Source organism: Sander lucioperca, chromosome 18 (assembly GCF_008315115.2).
Source record: "Sander lucioperca isolate FBNREF2018 chromosome 18, SLUC_FBN_1.2, whole genome shotgun sequence".
Lineage (NCBI taxonomy): Eukaryota > Metazoa > Chordata > Actinopteri > Perciformes > Percidae > Sander > Sander lucioperca.
Genome location: NC_050190.1, coordinates 22,333,500 through 22,350,033, shown reverse-complemented (window position 1 = coordinate 22,350,033; position 16,534 = coordinate 22,333,500). Strand labels below are relative to the sequence as shown.

General features: G+C 38.3%; 4 gene segments (V, D, J or C); 2 read left to right on the top strand and 2 right to left on the bottom strand.

The window, feature by feature from the left end:
- Window positions 1-7,363: 7,363 nt before the first annotated feature.
- LOC116057517 overlaps window positions 7,364-16,534 on the bottom strand; it is a 43,216-nt gene continuing 34,045 nt past the window's right edge. The window contains 2 exon segments of the V gene segment in view: window positions 7,364-7,852; window positions 8,658-8,695. Of these exon segments, the coding sequence occupies window positions 7,530-7,852; window positions 8,658-8,695 (361 nt within the window).
- Window positions 10,357-16,534, bottom strand: part of LOC116057656 — a 41,894-nt gene continuing 35,716 nt past the window's right edge. Inside the window, 2 exon segments of the V gene segment in view lie at window positions 10,357-10,936; window positions 12,270-12,307. Coding sequence covers window positions 10,617-10,936; window positions 12,270-12,307 — 358 coding nt within the window.
- Window positions 13,129-16,534, top strand: part of LOC116057516 — a 36,419-nt gene continuing 33,013 nt past the window's right edge. The window contains 2 exon segments of the V gene segment in view: window positions 13,129-13,226; window positions 13,424-13,718. Of these exon segments, the coding sequence occupies window positions 13,178-13,226; window positions 13,424-13,718 (344 nt within the window).
- LOC116057520 lies at window positions 15,760-16,329 on the top strand. The segment is given in 2 exon segments: window positions 15,760-15,885; window positions 15,978-16,329. Coding segments are annotated over 2 exon segments (393 nt in total).

Sequence of the window (16,534 nt, the reverse complement as noted above, 5' to 3'; positions counted from 1 at the left end):
ATATTTTTTTCAGGTTGCTCTTATTTTATTATTTATATTAAATATTTAAAAAAAACATCTATCAGCACTACATCACATTGTGTTCACATTTACTGTTGTCCAATCACATATTTAGAAAAACTGGATTGTTCTTGTCTTTTGTTTTTATCATGATTAAACATGTATTCTTTTCTTTTTTATATCACTATATAATTCTAAGTTCAGGACAACTTTAAATAGTAATAATATTTAATTGATCAATTCAAAGCTTTTCATTTCCCACAGAGAGGAGTATCAGCTGAAGATATGAAACCATCACATTTCTTACTACTCTTCATCAAATAAAAGACCAAAGACTTCATCATGTCATTCATCAGTGAAAGCTTTATTAGCAGCAACATCAATCATCAACATGACAGTTATTAAGCACACACACATCCAGCTGCTGAGCTACACACATTACTCTCTAAGTTGCTGTCCAACACTTTACAGCAGTGCTGTTCTCTGTCACACAAAGCTTTAGTTTCCTCTACAAACATTGAAACTCATATTGATCAGAGCAGCAGGTGTGTTCCTCCTGCTCCCCCCACACAGAGCTCCTGTCCTGGGCTTCAGCCAGCCCCTCTAGCCCTTACACTGGCTCCTGTGGAGGGACTGGGTCTGGCTGTGGCCATGATGGAGGACCTTGCAGGAGTACAGCTCTCCTAACATCCAGCGCTCCTGGCTCAGGCTCAGGGTGCTGCTGCTGCTGTAGCGTCCACTCTTCTCCTCCTCGGAGCTGCTCAGGACCCCCTCTGTCACCTCTGTACCGTCCAGCTCCCAGCTCACCACGGCTCCCTGAGGAGAGTAGCCAGTCAGCAGGCAGGCCAGCGTGGCCGAGCCCCCTGAGAGCTGCTCAGAGGAAGGGGGAAGCAGAGAGACTGAGGGCCTGACCATGGGGCCAGCTGGAGGGGAGAGCAGAGACACACCAGGAGAACATTAACTTCCACTGTAGGACAGACAGCTGAACATGAGATACTTCTGATACATGACAGAGGTTAACCCTACTGGGGAGTAGCTGTGTGAGGGATACTCAGTGGTGGAATGTGACTAAGTACGTTTACTACAGTACTGTACAAATTTGAGGTACTTGTACTTAACTTGACTCTTCTCTTTTCATGCTACTTCATACTTCTACTCCACTATATTTTAGAGGAAATATTGTACTGTTTACTCCACTACATTAATCTAACAGCTTTAGTTAATAGTTACTTTACAAATTAAGTTTGTTGCACACAAAACACATGTAGTTAAAAATACTGTATACTGTACTTTATTTTAAAATAAACTATCCAACTATATACAGGTCTACAAGTACAGCTGAAATGATAAGATGATTCACCACAGAACTGTTTTGATCGTTTCAGTTTCTAAAATTTGAGGATTTTTCTGCATTGACTACTTTTACTTTTAATATTTCAAGTTCATTTTCCTGATGATCCTCCTTCCACTGCTGGTGATGCTGTGATCACACAGAGGAGAGGAGCTGAGACATGGGAGGAAATGAGGTCTAATAAAACCAAACTATAACAGTTGATGTCATTTTGACATTTAAAGCAATTCATCTTAAAAAAAAAAAAAAAACCTGTGGAACTCATCATAAATATGAATTAGACAACAATATGCAACATGATTTTAAAGGTTTAAAGCTAATAGAAAAGTTGAATTAATGTTCATTAAATGAAATCTTCTCATCTGCTTTATGATGTCTGACAGTTAATAACTCATCCCTGAGATGATTTTCTTGTGAAAAGAAATGTAACATCTGTATACAGTTAAAGACTTTGTCATCTGTCTGTTTCACTTCCTTTTCACCACTTTAAACTAACGGACTGGGAAGTTGAACTACAGCGATACTGCAAATAATTTTAATTTCACTTACTTGTTTTAACATTATATTTTATACCAAAAAATTGCTTAAATGTGAAAACATAAAAAACTAGGAACTACATTTTTAGGCTATTTCCTGGACTATACAAATTTGCTCAGAAAAAGTTTCAAACCAAATTTTGTGAAACAAATATCTGATTAAAGAAATCTGCATATATTTCATCATAACATCATCTTTAATACTAAAAGAATATTAATCTCTGCACAATGGTCTTCCTGAACTTATCAGACCAGCCTAATAATAGTTATCCAAAAATATCCAAAACATATAAAATATCCAACATAATTTTGTGTTTTATTATATTCTGATGCAAAATTTAGTATAATATTTCATGGTGTAGGAATGAGAAATCTGTGGTACTTACAGTAAATGATGAGTTTGGTTCCTCCACCAAAAGTGTACCACAGTGATACAAACTGATGAAGTGGCCGTACAAAAACCTCCTGCACTGGGAACAAGCATCTATCCACTGAAAACTCACTTCCTTGGTCTCAAAACCTCAACAGTATTAATTTTTGTAACGTACAACATTATTTAACTCATGCGACTTGAACTTTCTTTAAAACTCAACATCATTTTTAATCATTTTATTGTTACTTATCACAATCAAGGGACAAACAGTTAATTTCCACCTGTAATATATTTTCAAAATGATTTTTTCATCATTTGCAAAACTACAAATTAATGATATTTAAAGAAATATTGATCAACAACATTATGATAAAAAGCTTTCAAAAGTATATTGTTACTCTTAGGTAAATAAAGGAAAATAAATACACATAGTATACCAACCATGGTGACACCATCTAATCAAAATGTTTAAAATCCTCAATTCTGCTTATAATCTATTTTTCCCATCACAATAACTCCATAGATATTGTTAATCCGAGCAGTATTCCTCCTGATGTTGTGTCCCACGTTGCCTTCAGTCTGTTGAGAGCAGAGAAATCATTTCCATAGAGAGGAGGCTTTGCATGGTCAGCTGATCCTCCAGTGAACTGAGAAGGTTTATAGTCCTGTGAGTTCAACACTACAGGACTCAGATCTGTCAGTCAACACAGCAGAAAGCACAACCACCATGACTCTCATCACCATCCTCATCTGGACGCTGGCCTGCTGCTGTTTTACAGGTCAGGATTATTTTGAAATTATTTCAAATACCAGTCACATACATAGAGTAATTGCTGGATAAAACCATTCTACATCTTAATATGACTTAATGTACAGTTTTTTGTGTCTTTTTTTAAGGATCTAGTCAAGTGACAGTGACTCAACCTGCAGTCGCAACATCTTCTCTTGGATCCGCAGTCACTCTGACTTGTAAAACCGACCCAAAAGTTCATGTTTGGTCAGATGGAGATAGTAGAGTACACTGGTACCAGCAGAAATCTGGAGAAGCTCCAAAGTTGGTCATCAGCTTGGGTACAAATCCCACAAGTGAGTTTTCTTCTAGATTCTCTGGCCGAGGAGACGGAGTGAACGCTGCAATGACCATCAGTGAAGTTAAGGCTGAAGATGCAGCAGTTTATTACTGTCAGAGTTACCATGAGATAAACAGTGCTGATGTGTTCACACAGTGATTTGTCGTCGTACAAAAACCTCCCTCAGTCAGACTGCAGAGACTCTGAGCTGTTACAGCAGGAACCGACTGCAGCTGCTGAAGAGGAAGAGACTCTGACACAGACCACTGAACACAGAGCTGACAGTAACCCCACCAAGCACACACTACATATTTATATTAATCACTTAATTGAACACATTATTAAACATCTAATGACACCACATCATGTTCTGTTCAGATTTAGCTAAAGAGACAAATGTTGCTTGATCACATATTTGACTCATGATTTCTGCCTCGCTAAAAAATCAAGTTCACATTATTGCCGAAGTTTCTTGGCATGATTAAAACATGTATTATTTACTTTTCTTTACTACTATCTAATTTCACTATCATTAAACATTTTTAAAGGAGAAGCATTAATATTTACATGTTTAATCCAAAGCTTTTCATTTCCCACAGAGAGGAGTATCAGTTGAAGATATGAAACCATTACATTTCTTACTACTCTTCATCAAATAAAAGACCAAAGACTTCATCATGTCCTTCATCAGTAAAAGTTTATTAGCAGCAACATCAATCATCAACATGACAATTATTAAGCACACACACATCCAGCTGCTGAGCTACACACATAACAGAGCTGACAGTAACCTCACCAACCTTGTGATTTCTGCTTCTCTTCAAAGTCATAGTTTTTTTTTGTTTCATTTTCAGATTGGAGTAGGGACTTCTTCCAGTTTATCAGTTTCTGTAGCTACATTATCTCCCTGAATCTTGGTTTTGAGTGATCAGGCTTTGTGCATTTTAGTAAGTTTTTATCTTTTAGGGATTGTTATTATATTCCTTAAAAATGTACCAAATGTAACTCAAAGCATGCAGACGGTCCATTAAAAAGCCGTAATAAGGCAGGTTTACTGTATAATAAGTACTATGCAGGTGGAGGTCAGATGATCAGCTCCTCTATCAGCTGCAGAATCAGTTAAACAGCCTGCAGACAAAAACACTGCAGATCATGTAAAGTGATAACAAAATCGGCGAAAACTGCCTGTCAAGCTAGCTGGCTTGCTAAGCTAGCTAGCTTGACCCACCTGGGCTGACATGGACTTACCTGTTCTCTGTTCCTTCCTTGTGTGTTGATGCTGGAAATATGGAAATTCACAAGTTGAAAACAACACGCAATAAAAACGGCTTTTGTGATCGCAGGGTTTGAAATTTTTAGTTTTTGGAGCAGACAAATGAAACTTCACATATTCAACACATACACCTGCTTAACATATCTTAGGTGGGATTCAATCCCACATCTCCACATCCCCAGTCCGTGTCCTTCACCACTGGACCACCTCTGGCGCTGATAAACACCGAAAACCAGAGACAAAGAAGATCAGACTGAAGCTACAGAAACTTCATCTTCATCAACCTGCAGAGAAACAAAGTTTACAGACTGAAAAAGATTCACACTGAAAGATTAGATTAGATTAGATTCAACTGTATTGTAATTGCACAAGTAAGGACAACCAGTACAACGAAATGCGGTTTAACATATAACCAGTAGTCCAATCATTAAAAGTGCTTTTTCTTTATAGCAGTGCTTAAAAAATACATAAAACAGAATGCAGTATGATCATGTTAGTCCATTATTAAAGTGCATTAGCAAATAAAGTGCATAGAGTTCGGAGAAATCAGACAGTCCATAGTCCATATAATAGTAGAGACAGAATGCAGTATGATCATATATAGAGTATTGTTGAGGTGCATTAATAAAGTGCATAGTCAGACAGTCCATAGTCCATGTGCAAAAGAAGAGTGGGTGGAGCGGGGCGGGGCAGGGGCAGGGGCTAGTGTTGGGTCTTGGTGTTGAGCAGCGTTATGGTGTTGTGAAAAAAGCTGTTTCTGAGCCTGCTGGTGTGACTCCTAAGGCTCCTGTAATGTCTCCCAGACGGGAGGATGGAGAACAGTCCATGACTGGGGTGTGTGTGGTCTGCGATGATATTGTGTGCACTTCGCAGACAACGTGAGTGATGAAGGTCAGTGATGGCCGGGAGTGAATTCTGTCAGCTCAGCTGGTAAAAATGCAGTTTTACAGTGTGAAGGTTGTGGGTTGAAATCCCACCTGGACTGTTTGTCTTTTCCTTCTTTCAACATTTAGAGGACTGTTTCATAAAGGCTTCTCTTATTGTGGCTTCTCACCATGAAGGGCCCACCAGGGGACACATCATCACATTTTCTTGCCCATTGGGCCTCAGGAGGGGGCACTCCATAATATTATATCTACGGGCATCCAAGAGGACACTTTGCAGCCTTTATTGCAGACCCCCCCGGGTCCACTAGTGTCCCAACTGAAGCATCTGGATTAACAGATACATGATACATGATCATTGATGAACACAAAATCAATCTCATGTCCATGTGAAGATATTTAACCTGTACAACCAGCATATGGCAGTCTGTATCGATTTATGAGCACAAAGGACTTTGGGAAACTTTGCAGAGAGAAGAGGAACAGAAAGTCCAAAGATTCTACATGTTCTTAATCAGTCCACAGGGAGATGTAGCCTCTACTGACTCCACCTCATCTCTCCCTTTCTGTTTCACAAGGACAGGTGTACCCAAATGTGTTTTGCATGATTTTAATGCATCACTGCTCCTCACAGTTTTAAGTTCTTATGTCACAGAGAGTCTGAACTGTTTCCATGCACTCACACTGAAAACTGCATCAGGATGATGTTGCTAATAACTCTGTTTGTCATGTTGGGTTTTCTGAGTCAGGGTGAGAGATTTTGAAAGTGTATCTGACATTTAAGGAGAATTTTATGTGTGCTGCAATTTCTGTTTGTTCTTTTAATGTTTGCGTCCAGTTTTCTTTGTGTTTTGGTCTTCTTCTTATTATTATAATTTAAACTGCTGCTCCATGTTGTTGGCTATCTAACATTTCTTCTTAAGGTCACATTTCTTTTATCATTTCAGAGTCTTCTGCCAACAAATTTCTGACTCAGGCTGACAAATCCAAGTCTGTTAGTCTTGAAGGGACTGTGACCATCAGCGCCTCAGGGAGTTCAGATATTGATGATGATCTCAGTTGGTACCTTCAGAAACCTGGACAGGCTCCTAAACTTCTTATATACAAAGCATCAACTCTCTTCACTGGAACTCCACCTCGATTCAGTGGCAGTAGATCTGGTTCTCACTACACTTTAACCATCAGTGGTTTTAAGGCTGAAGATGCTGGAGATTACTACTGTCTGGGCTACCATGGTGGTGGAGTGTTCACACAGTGATTTAGAGCCGTACAAAAACCTCCTTCAGTTTGACTGAAGTGAAAGCGGCCTGCTGCAGGTGCAGAGGGTTGGTGAAGAGACTGTGATGAGGAGAACTGGTCCAGTGAACACAACACAAGAGTCATCAAGCAGAACCACAATGAATCTAAATACAACTGACACAAACTCACAGACGCTCTTACACATACAGTTTTAAACTTATATTCTTATCAGTTAATTCAACTCTTTATAAGTACACTGGGAAAGTTAAATTATTGTTGAACTATAGCCACTGATATCAAATACTTTAACAGTATTTCTATTGATAGCTGCACAAATCAAAAAACTCAAAAAGATTTTTAAACTCAAGCTCAAAGCAGTATTTTAAATTCAAATGTAGCACAAAAAGTACATATCATGAGCTGTAGTATAATATCAGGTGTTATACTGAGATGATCAAGAAGGTATTTCTCATTTCACATTCAATGACTATATTATAAAAGAAATACAAAGACACTGACTCATTATAATCCAATTTTTTTAATGATGGTTTAATGTTCATACCACATTTTTGATGAATGGTTTCCTTTGAGTGAAACTAATAAAATTCAGTTTAACATGAAAAGTGATGAAGATTAAGAAGAACATGCAGAAGACTAGTATAAGAAAGCAACATTCACACTAAAACACAGAGTAGAGAGCTGTGAAATGTGCAGAAATATGTGAGCAGAGGAGATGTGTAGCTTCATCAAGATCTCTATCAAAGAAGCAGCATCATTTCCAGACAGGAAGTGTTGCTGAAGCTCTACTCTGAGCAGTGGTCAGGGTCCAGGCTTTGAGTGACAGGGCTCTGTCCATTCAGACTGGCCTCACAGCTCACTGAGCCCGCCTTCCTCCACTGGTCTGCAGGGAGGCTCAGGGTGCTGCTCCAGCTGTAGTGGGCGTCCCCCCCCAGGACCTCCAGGCTGTGGGACACCCCTGAGGAGCTGCTGCTGCCCCCCACCTTCCAGCCCAGCCTCCAGGCTGAGGGGAAGCCCCCGCTGGCCAGACACACCAGTGTGGCACTGCCCTGCTGCAGCTCCTCTCTGGAGGGGGGGAGGAGGCTCAGGGTGGGCCGCACCACACCCACTGGAGGAGAGAGAGAGGGGAGGGGAGGAAAGACAAAGGAATCAGAGTGAAGAAAGATGACATACTGGTCATTTCTCATATTTGATCAAATAAAACAGAATAACTTGTGCTGCTGTTGCTCTCATAAATCACTCAGTATCAGACCATCAGACACATGGTTCAAGTGTAAATGCAACTAAAAAGGTTCATTGATAATGATCATTGATGACATCTTCATATGTGTTCCATAATGTGTGACAGTGAATAACTCGTCCCTGTGATGATTTTCTTCTGTTTAAACTGACAGAGCTGAAACACTCATGTGAACACAGCTCAAACCTTTGTCATCTGTCTCTTTCACTTCCTTTCCACTACATGTCAAATGAATGAACCGTGAACACAAAGATAAACTGCATTTACTGATCAAATCGTATTCGTATTAAACAGAATTCCACATCAGATTTTAATTCCAAAAACATTTTTTAAAAGTGTAACAATTAAGGTTACATTTTGAAGAATGTTAATTGGTCAAATTCTACTTTAAAATATGCATGAAATAATGTTTTATATTTCTTATTATTACAAATAGAGTAGTAGAATTATTTTTTTCTGTTTATTTACATTATATTATTTAAAGACTACAATACTGAATTAACATTGTTTTTTGCAAAGTTTCCTCTCAGATTGTGAGATCAGCCTCACTTCATAATATAATAAAAAAATCAACAACATACAACCACTGAACTTGATAACATTCTTGTTCAATATTTGATAAAAAGTTATATCTGCTGTATGTTGTATAAAATAAATAATCTGTGGTACTTACAGTCAACGGTGAGTTTGGTTCCTCCACCAAAAGTCCACCACAGTGATACAAACTCATTGAGTGGCCGTACAAAAACCTCCTGCACTGTGAACAAGCATCTATCCATTGAAAACTCTCTGCTTTTTCTCATTACACAGAAAACATTATATGTAATTCAATATAGAAGGCTTTAATAATGATACAGATTGAAATGATTGTATAATGAAGATTATTTCTTTAATTTTGCTTTACTTTTCTACACCTGACAGAGAAACAATTAGTCTTCTTGTAACAAAGTCATTTTTTCACAGTTTTATATAAGTTGATACATAGTTAAATGAATATGATTCTTTTAAATAATAATAATTAACAAAGGTTTTTCAAGCAGAAGTGAAATATGTTATTTATCTTCAGTAAACCCTGTAAGTAATTTAAAGGCAGACAAATAGACATCTCATACCAACCACAGTGGACACAAACTCATCCTTAAATCCTCAACTGCACTTCTAATATCAATATATTCTTCTATTCCATTAAGATCAGAGATATTGTTAATCCGAGCAGTATTCCTCCTGATGTTGTGTCCCACGTTGCCTTCAGTCTGTTGAGAGCAGAGAAATCATTTCCATAGAGAGGAGGCTTTGCATGGTCAGCTGATCCTCCAGTGAACTGAGAAGGTTTATAGTCCTGTGAGTTCAACACTGCAGGACTCAGATCTGTCAGTCAACACAGCAGAAAGCACAACCACCATGACTCTCATCACCATCCTCATCTGGACGCTGGCCTGCTGCTGTTTTACAGGTTCATTCACTCAGCAACATTTCAAACATCATGTGCTGCCTTTTCTCTCATTTATTTCTGCTGATAAATGAATGATTGGTTTTTGTCTGCAGGATGCAGCGGTCAGGTGACTGTGACTCAGCCTCCAGTAGTGACATCTACTCCAGGATCCACTGTCACTCTCACCTGTAAAACCAGCAGACCGGTTTATCAATATAGTGATGGAGATTGGGCTATGTTCTGGTATCAACAGAAATCTGGACAGACTCCAAAGCTCCTAATAAGATATGCGAAAATGCGTCAATCAGAAACACCAGCTCGGTTTAGTGGCAGTGGAAGCAGCTCTGACTTCACTTTGACCATCAGTGGAGTTCTGACTGAAGATGCAGCAGTTTATTACTGTCAGAGTTACCATAGTGGCCCAGTGTTCACACAGTGATTTGTCGTCGTACAAAAACCTCCCTCAGTCAGACTGCAGAGACTCTGAGCTGTTACAGCAGGAACCGACTGCAGCTGCTGAAGAGGAAGAGACTCTGACACAGACCACTGAACACAGAGCTCAAAACACATATTCACACTAAGATATTGATTATATTTTTTTCAGGTTGCTCTTATTTTATTATTTATATTAAATATTTAAAAAAACATCTATCAGCACTACATCACATTGTGTTCACATTTACTGTTGTCCAATCACATATTTAGAAAAACTGGATTGTTCTTGTCTTTTGTTTTTATCATGATTAAACATGTATTCTTTTCTTTTTTATATCACTATATAATTCTAAGTTCAGGACAACTTTAAATAGTAATAATATTTACTTGATCAATTCAAAGCTTTTCATTTCCCACAGAGAGGAGTATCAGTTGAAGATATGAAACCATCACATTTCTTACTACATTTCTCATTTCATCAAATAAAAGACCAAAGACTTCATCATGTCATTCATCAGTGAAAGCTTTATTAGCAGCAACATCAATCATCAACATGACAGTTATTAAGCACACACACATCCAGCTGCTGAGCTACACACATTACTCTCTAAGTTGCTGTCCAACACTTTACAGCAGTGCTGTTCTCTGTCACAAAAAGCTTTAGTTTCCTCTACAAACATTGAAACTCATATTGATCAGAGCAGCAGGTGTGTTCCTCCTGCTCCCCCCACACAGAGCTCCTGTCCTGGGCTTCAGCCAGCCCCTCTAGCCCTTACACTGGCTCCTGTGGAGGGACTGGGTCTGGCTGTGGCCATGATGGAGGACCTTGCAGGAGTACAGCTCTCCTAACATCCAGCGCTCCTGGCTCAGGCTCAGGGTGCTGCTGCTGCTGTAGCGTCCACTCTTCTCCTCCTCGGAGCTGCTCAGGACCCCCTCTGTCACCTCTGTACCGTCCAGCTCCCAGCTCACCACGGCTCCCTGAGGAGAGTAGCCAGTCAGCAGGCAGGCCAGCGTGGCCGAGCCCCCTGAGAGCTGCTCAGAGGAAGGGGGAAGCAGAGAGACTGAGGGCCTGACCATGGGGCCAGCTGGAGGGGAGAGCAGAGACACACCAGGAGAACATTAACTTCCACTGTAGGACAGACAGCTGAACATGAGATACTTCTGATACATGACAGAGGTTAACACTGCTGGGGAGTAGCTGTGTGAGGGATACTCAGTGGTGGAATGTGACTAAGTACGTTTACTACAGTACTGTTCAAATTTGAGGTACTTGTGCTTAACTCGACTCTTCTCTTTTCATGCTACTTCATACTTCTACTCCACTATATTTTAGAGGAAATATTGTACTGTTTACTCCACTACATTAATCTAACAGCTTTAGTTAATAGTTACTTTACAATTTTTTTTTCTTGCACACAAAACACATGTAGTTAAAAATACTATGTTTTATTTTAAAATAAACTATCCAACTATATACAGGTCTACAAGTACAGCTGAAATGATAAGATGATTCACCACAGAACTGTTTTGATCATTTCCTGTTTCTAAAATTTGAGAATTTTTCTGCATTGACTACTTTTACTTTTAATATTTCAAGTTCATTTTCCTGATGATCCTCCTTCCACTGCTGGTGATGCTGTGATCACACAGAGGAGAGGAGCTGAGACATGGGAGGAAATGAGGTCTAATAAAACCAAACTATAACAGTTGATGTCATTTTGACATTTAAAGCAATTCATCTTTAAAAAAAACTGTGGAACTCATCATAAATATGAATTAGACAACAATATGCAACATGACTTTAAAGGTTTAAAGCTAATAGAAAAGTTGAATTAATGTTCATTAAATGAAATCTTCTCATCTGCTTTATGATGTCTGACAGTTAATAACTCATCCCTGAGATGATTTTGTGAAAAGAAATGTAACATCTGTATACAGTTAAAGACTTTGTCATCTGTCTGTTTCACTTCCTTTTCACCACTTTAAACTAACGGACTGGGAAGTTGAACTACAGCGATACTGCAAATCATTTTAATCTCACTTACTTGTTTTTGCATTATATTTTATACCAACGAATTGTTTAAATGTGAAAACATAAAAAAACTAGGAACTACATTTTAAGCTATTTTCTGGACTATAAAAATTTGCTCAGAAAAAGTTTCAAACCAAATTTTGTGAAACAAATATCTGATTAAAGAAATCTGCATATATTTCATCATAATATCATCTTTAATACTAAAAGATTATTAATCTCTGCACAATGGTCTTCCTGAACTTATCAGACCAGCCTAATAATAGTTATCCAAAAATATCCAAAACATATAAAATATCCAACATAATTTTGTGTTTTATTATATTCTGATGCAAAATTTAGTATAATATTTCATGGTGTAGGAATGAGAAATCTGTGGTACTTACAGTAAATGATGAGTTTGGTTCCTCCACCAAAAGTCAACCACAGTGATACAAACTGATGAAGTGGCCGTACAAAAACCTCCTGCACTGGGAACAAGCATCTATCCACTGAAAACTCACTTCCTTGGTCTCAAAACCTCAACAGTATTAATTTATGTAACGTACAACATTATTTAACTCATACGACTTGAACTTTCTTTAAAACTCAACATCATTTTTAATCATTTTATTGTTACTTATCACAATCAAGGGACAAACAGTTAATTTCCACCTGTAACATATTTTCAAAATGATTTTTTCATCATTTGCAAAACTACAAATTAATGATATTTAAAGATATTCTTTCAACATTTAGAGGACTGTTTCATAAAGGCTTCTCTTATTGTGGCTTCTCACCATGAAGGGCCCACCAGGGGACACATCATCACATTTTCTTGCCCATTGGGCCTCAGGAGGGGGCACTCCATAATATTATATCTACGGGCATCCAAGAGGACACTTTGCAGCCTTTATTGCACTAGTGTCCCAACTGAAGCATCTGGATTAACAGATACATGATACATGATCAATAATGAACACAAAATCAATCTCATGTCCATGTGAAAATATTTAACCTGTACAACCAGCATATGGCAGTCTGTATCGATTTATGAGCACAAAGGACTTTGGGAAACTTTGCAGAGAGAAGAGGAACAGAAAGTCCAAAGATTCTACATGTTCTTAATCAGTCCACAGGGAGATGTAGCCTCTACTGACTCCACCTCATCTCTCCCTTTCTGTTTCACAAGGACAGGTGTACCCAAATGTGTTTTGCATGATTTGAATGCATCACTGCTCCTCACAGTTTTAAGTTCTTATGTCACAGAGAGTCTGAACTGTTTCCATGCACTCACACTGAAAACTGCATCAGGATGATGTTGCTAATAACTCTGTTTGTCATGTTGGGTTTTCTGAGTCAGGGTGAGAGATTTTGAAAGTGTATCTGACATTTAGGGAGAATTATATATATGCTGCAATTTCTGTTTGTTCTTTTAATGTTTGCGTCCAGTTTTCTTTGTGTTTTGGTCTTCTTCTTATTATTATAATTTAAACTGCTGATCCATGTTGTTGGCTATCTAACATTTCTTCTTACGGTCACATTTCTTTTATCATTTCAGAGTCTTCTGCCAACAAATTTCTGACTCAGGCTGACAAATCCAAGTCTGTTAGTCTTGAAGGGACTGTGACCATCAGCGCCTCAGGGAGTTCAAATATTGGTGCTGATCTCAGTTGGTACCTTCAGAAACCTGGACAGGCTCCCAAACTTCTTATATACGATTCATCAACTCTCTTCACTGGAACTCCACCTCGATTCAGTGGCAGTAGATCTGGTTCTCACTACACTTTAACCATCAGTGGTTTTAAGGCTGAAGATGCTGGAGATTACTACTGTCTGGGTGACCATGGTGGAGCGTATACACAGTGATTTAGAGCCGTACAAAAACCTCCTTCAGTTTGACTGAAGTGAAAGCGGCCTGCTGCAGGTGCAGAGGGTTGGTGAAGAGACTGTGATGAGGAGAACTGGTCCAGTGAACACAACACAAGAGTCATCAAGCAGAACCACAATGAATCTAAATACAACTGACAGAAACTCACAGATGCTCTTACACATACACTTTTAAACTTATATTCTTATCAGTTAATTCAACTCTTTATAAGTACACTGGGCAAGTTAAATTCTTGTTGAACTATAGCCACTGATATCAAATACTTTAACAGTATCTCTATTGATAGCTGCACAAATCAAAAAACTCAAAAAGATTTTTAAACTCAAGCTCAAAGCAGTATTTTAAATTCAAATGTCGCACAAAAAGTACAACATATCCCGAGCTGTAGTATAATATTAGGTGTTATACTGAGATGATCAAGAAGGTATTTCTCATTTCACATTCAATGACTATATTATAAAAGAAATACAAAGACACTGACTCATTATAATCCAATTTTTTTTAATGATGGTTTAATGTTCATACCACATTTTTGATGAATGAATACTTACTCTTAAAGTGAAACTAATAAAATTCAGTTTAACATAAAAAGTGATGAACATTAAGAAGAACATGCAGAAGATGAATATAAGAAAGCAACATGCACACTAAAACACAGAGTAGAGAGCTGTGAAATGTGTAGAAATATGTGAGCAGAGGAGATGTGTAGCTTCATCAAGATCTCTATCAAAGAAGCAGCATCATTTCCAGACAGGAAGTGTTGCTGAAGCTCTACTCTGAGCAGTGGTCAGGGTCCAGGCTTTGAGTGACAGGGCTCTGTCCATTCAGACTGGCCTCACAGCTCACTGAGCCCGCCTTCCTCCACTGGTCTGCAGGGAGGCTCAGGGTGCTGCTCCAGCTGTAGTGGGCGTCCCCCCACAGGACCTCCAGGGTTAGGGTTAGGGTACAAAGATAAACTGCATTTACTGATCAAATCGTATTCGTATTAAACAGAATTCCACATCAGATTTTAATTCCAAAAACATTTCTGAAAAGTGTAACAATTACGGTTACATTTTGAAGAATGTTAATTGGTCAAAGTCTACTTTAAAATATGCATGAAATAATGTTTTATATTTCTTATTATTACAATTAGAGTATTTTTTTCTGTTTATTTACATTACATTATTTAGAGACTACAATACTGAATTAACATTGATTTTTCAATTTTCCTCTCAGATTGTGAGATCAGCCTCACTTCATAATATAATAAAAAAATCAACAACATACAACCACTGAACTTGATAACATTCTTGTTCAATATTTGATAAAAAGTTATATCTGCTGTATGTTGTATGAAATAAATAATCTGTGGTACTTACAGTCAACGGTGAGTTTGGTTCCTCCACCAAAAGTCAACCACAGTGATACAAACTCATTGAGTGGCCGTACAAAAACCTCCTGCACTGTGAACAAGCATCTATCCACTGAAAACTCTCTGCTTTTTCTCATTACACAGAAAACTTTATACTTAATTTAATATAGAAGGTTTTAATAATGATACAGATTGAAATGATTGTATAATGAAGATTATTTCTTTAATTTTGCTTTACTTTTCTACACCTGACAGAGAAACAATTAGTCTTCTTGTAACAAAGTCATTTTTTCAGTTTTATATATATTGATACATAGTTAAATGAATATGATTCTTTTAAATAATAATAATTAACGAAAGTTTTTCAAGCAGAAGTGAAATATGTTCTTTATCTTCAGTAAACCCTGTAAGTAATTTAAAGGCAGACAAACAGACATCTCATACCAACCACAGTGGACACAAACTCATCCTTAAATCCTCAACTGCACTTCTAATATCAATATATTCTTCTATTCCATTAAGATCATAGATATTGTTAATCCGAGCAGTATTCCTCCTGATGTTGTGTTGCCTTCAGTCTGTTGAGAGCAGAGAAATCATTTCCATAGAGAGGAGGCTTTGCATGGTCAGCTGATCCTCCAGTGAACTGAGAAGGTTTATAGTCCTGTGAGTTCAACACTGCAGGACTCAGATCTGTCAGTCAACACAGCAGAAAGCACAACCACCATGACTCTCATCACCATCCTCATCTGGACGCTGGCCTGCTGCTGTTTTACAGGTTCATTCACTCAGCAACATTTCAAACATCATGTGCTGCCTTTTCTCTCATTTATTTCTGCTGATAAATGAATGATTGGTTTTTGTCTGCAGGATGCAGCGGTCAGGTGACTGTGACTCAGCCTCCAGTAGTGACATTTACTCCAGGATCCACTGTCACTCTCACCTGTAAAACCAACCCAAAAGTGTTTGTTTGGTCAGATGGAGGTAGTCGAGTACACTGGTACCAGCAGAAATCTGGAGAAGTTCCTAAACTGCTGATCTACAATGGTAAAAATAAACCATCCAATGGAGGAACTGCAGCTCGATTCAGTGGAACAGGAGACGGATTGAACGCTGTGATGACCATCAGTGGAGTTAAAGCTGAAGATGCAGCAGTTTATTACTGTCAGAGATACGATGAAATAAACAGTGCTTGGTCGTTCACACAGTGATTTGTCATCGTACAAAAACCTCCTTCAAGAGACTCTGACACAGACCACTGAACACAGAGCTGACAGTAACCCCACCAAGCACAAACCTCATTGTGATCTCTGCTTCTCTCTTCAAAGTATTTTTTCAACCATTTTCAGATTGGAGTAGGGACTTCTTCCAGTTTCTCAGTTTCTGTTGCTACATTATCTCCCTGACCTTGGTTCAGAGTGATCTGG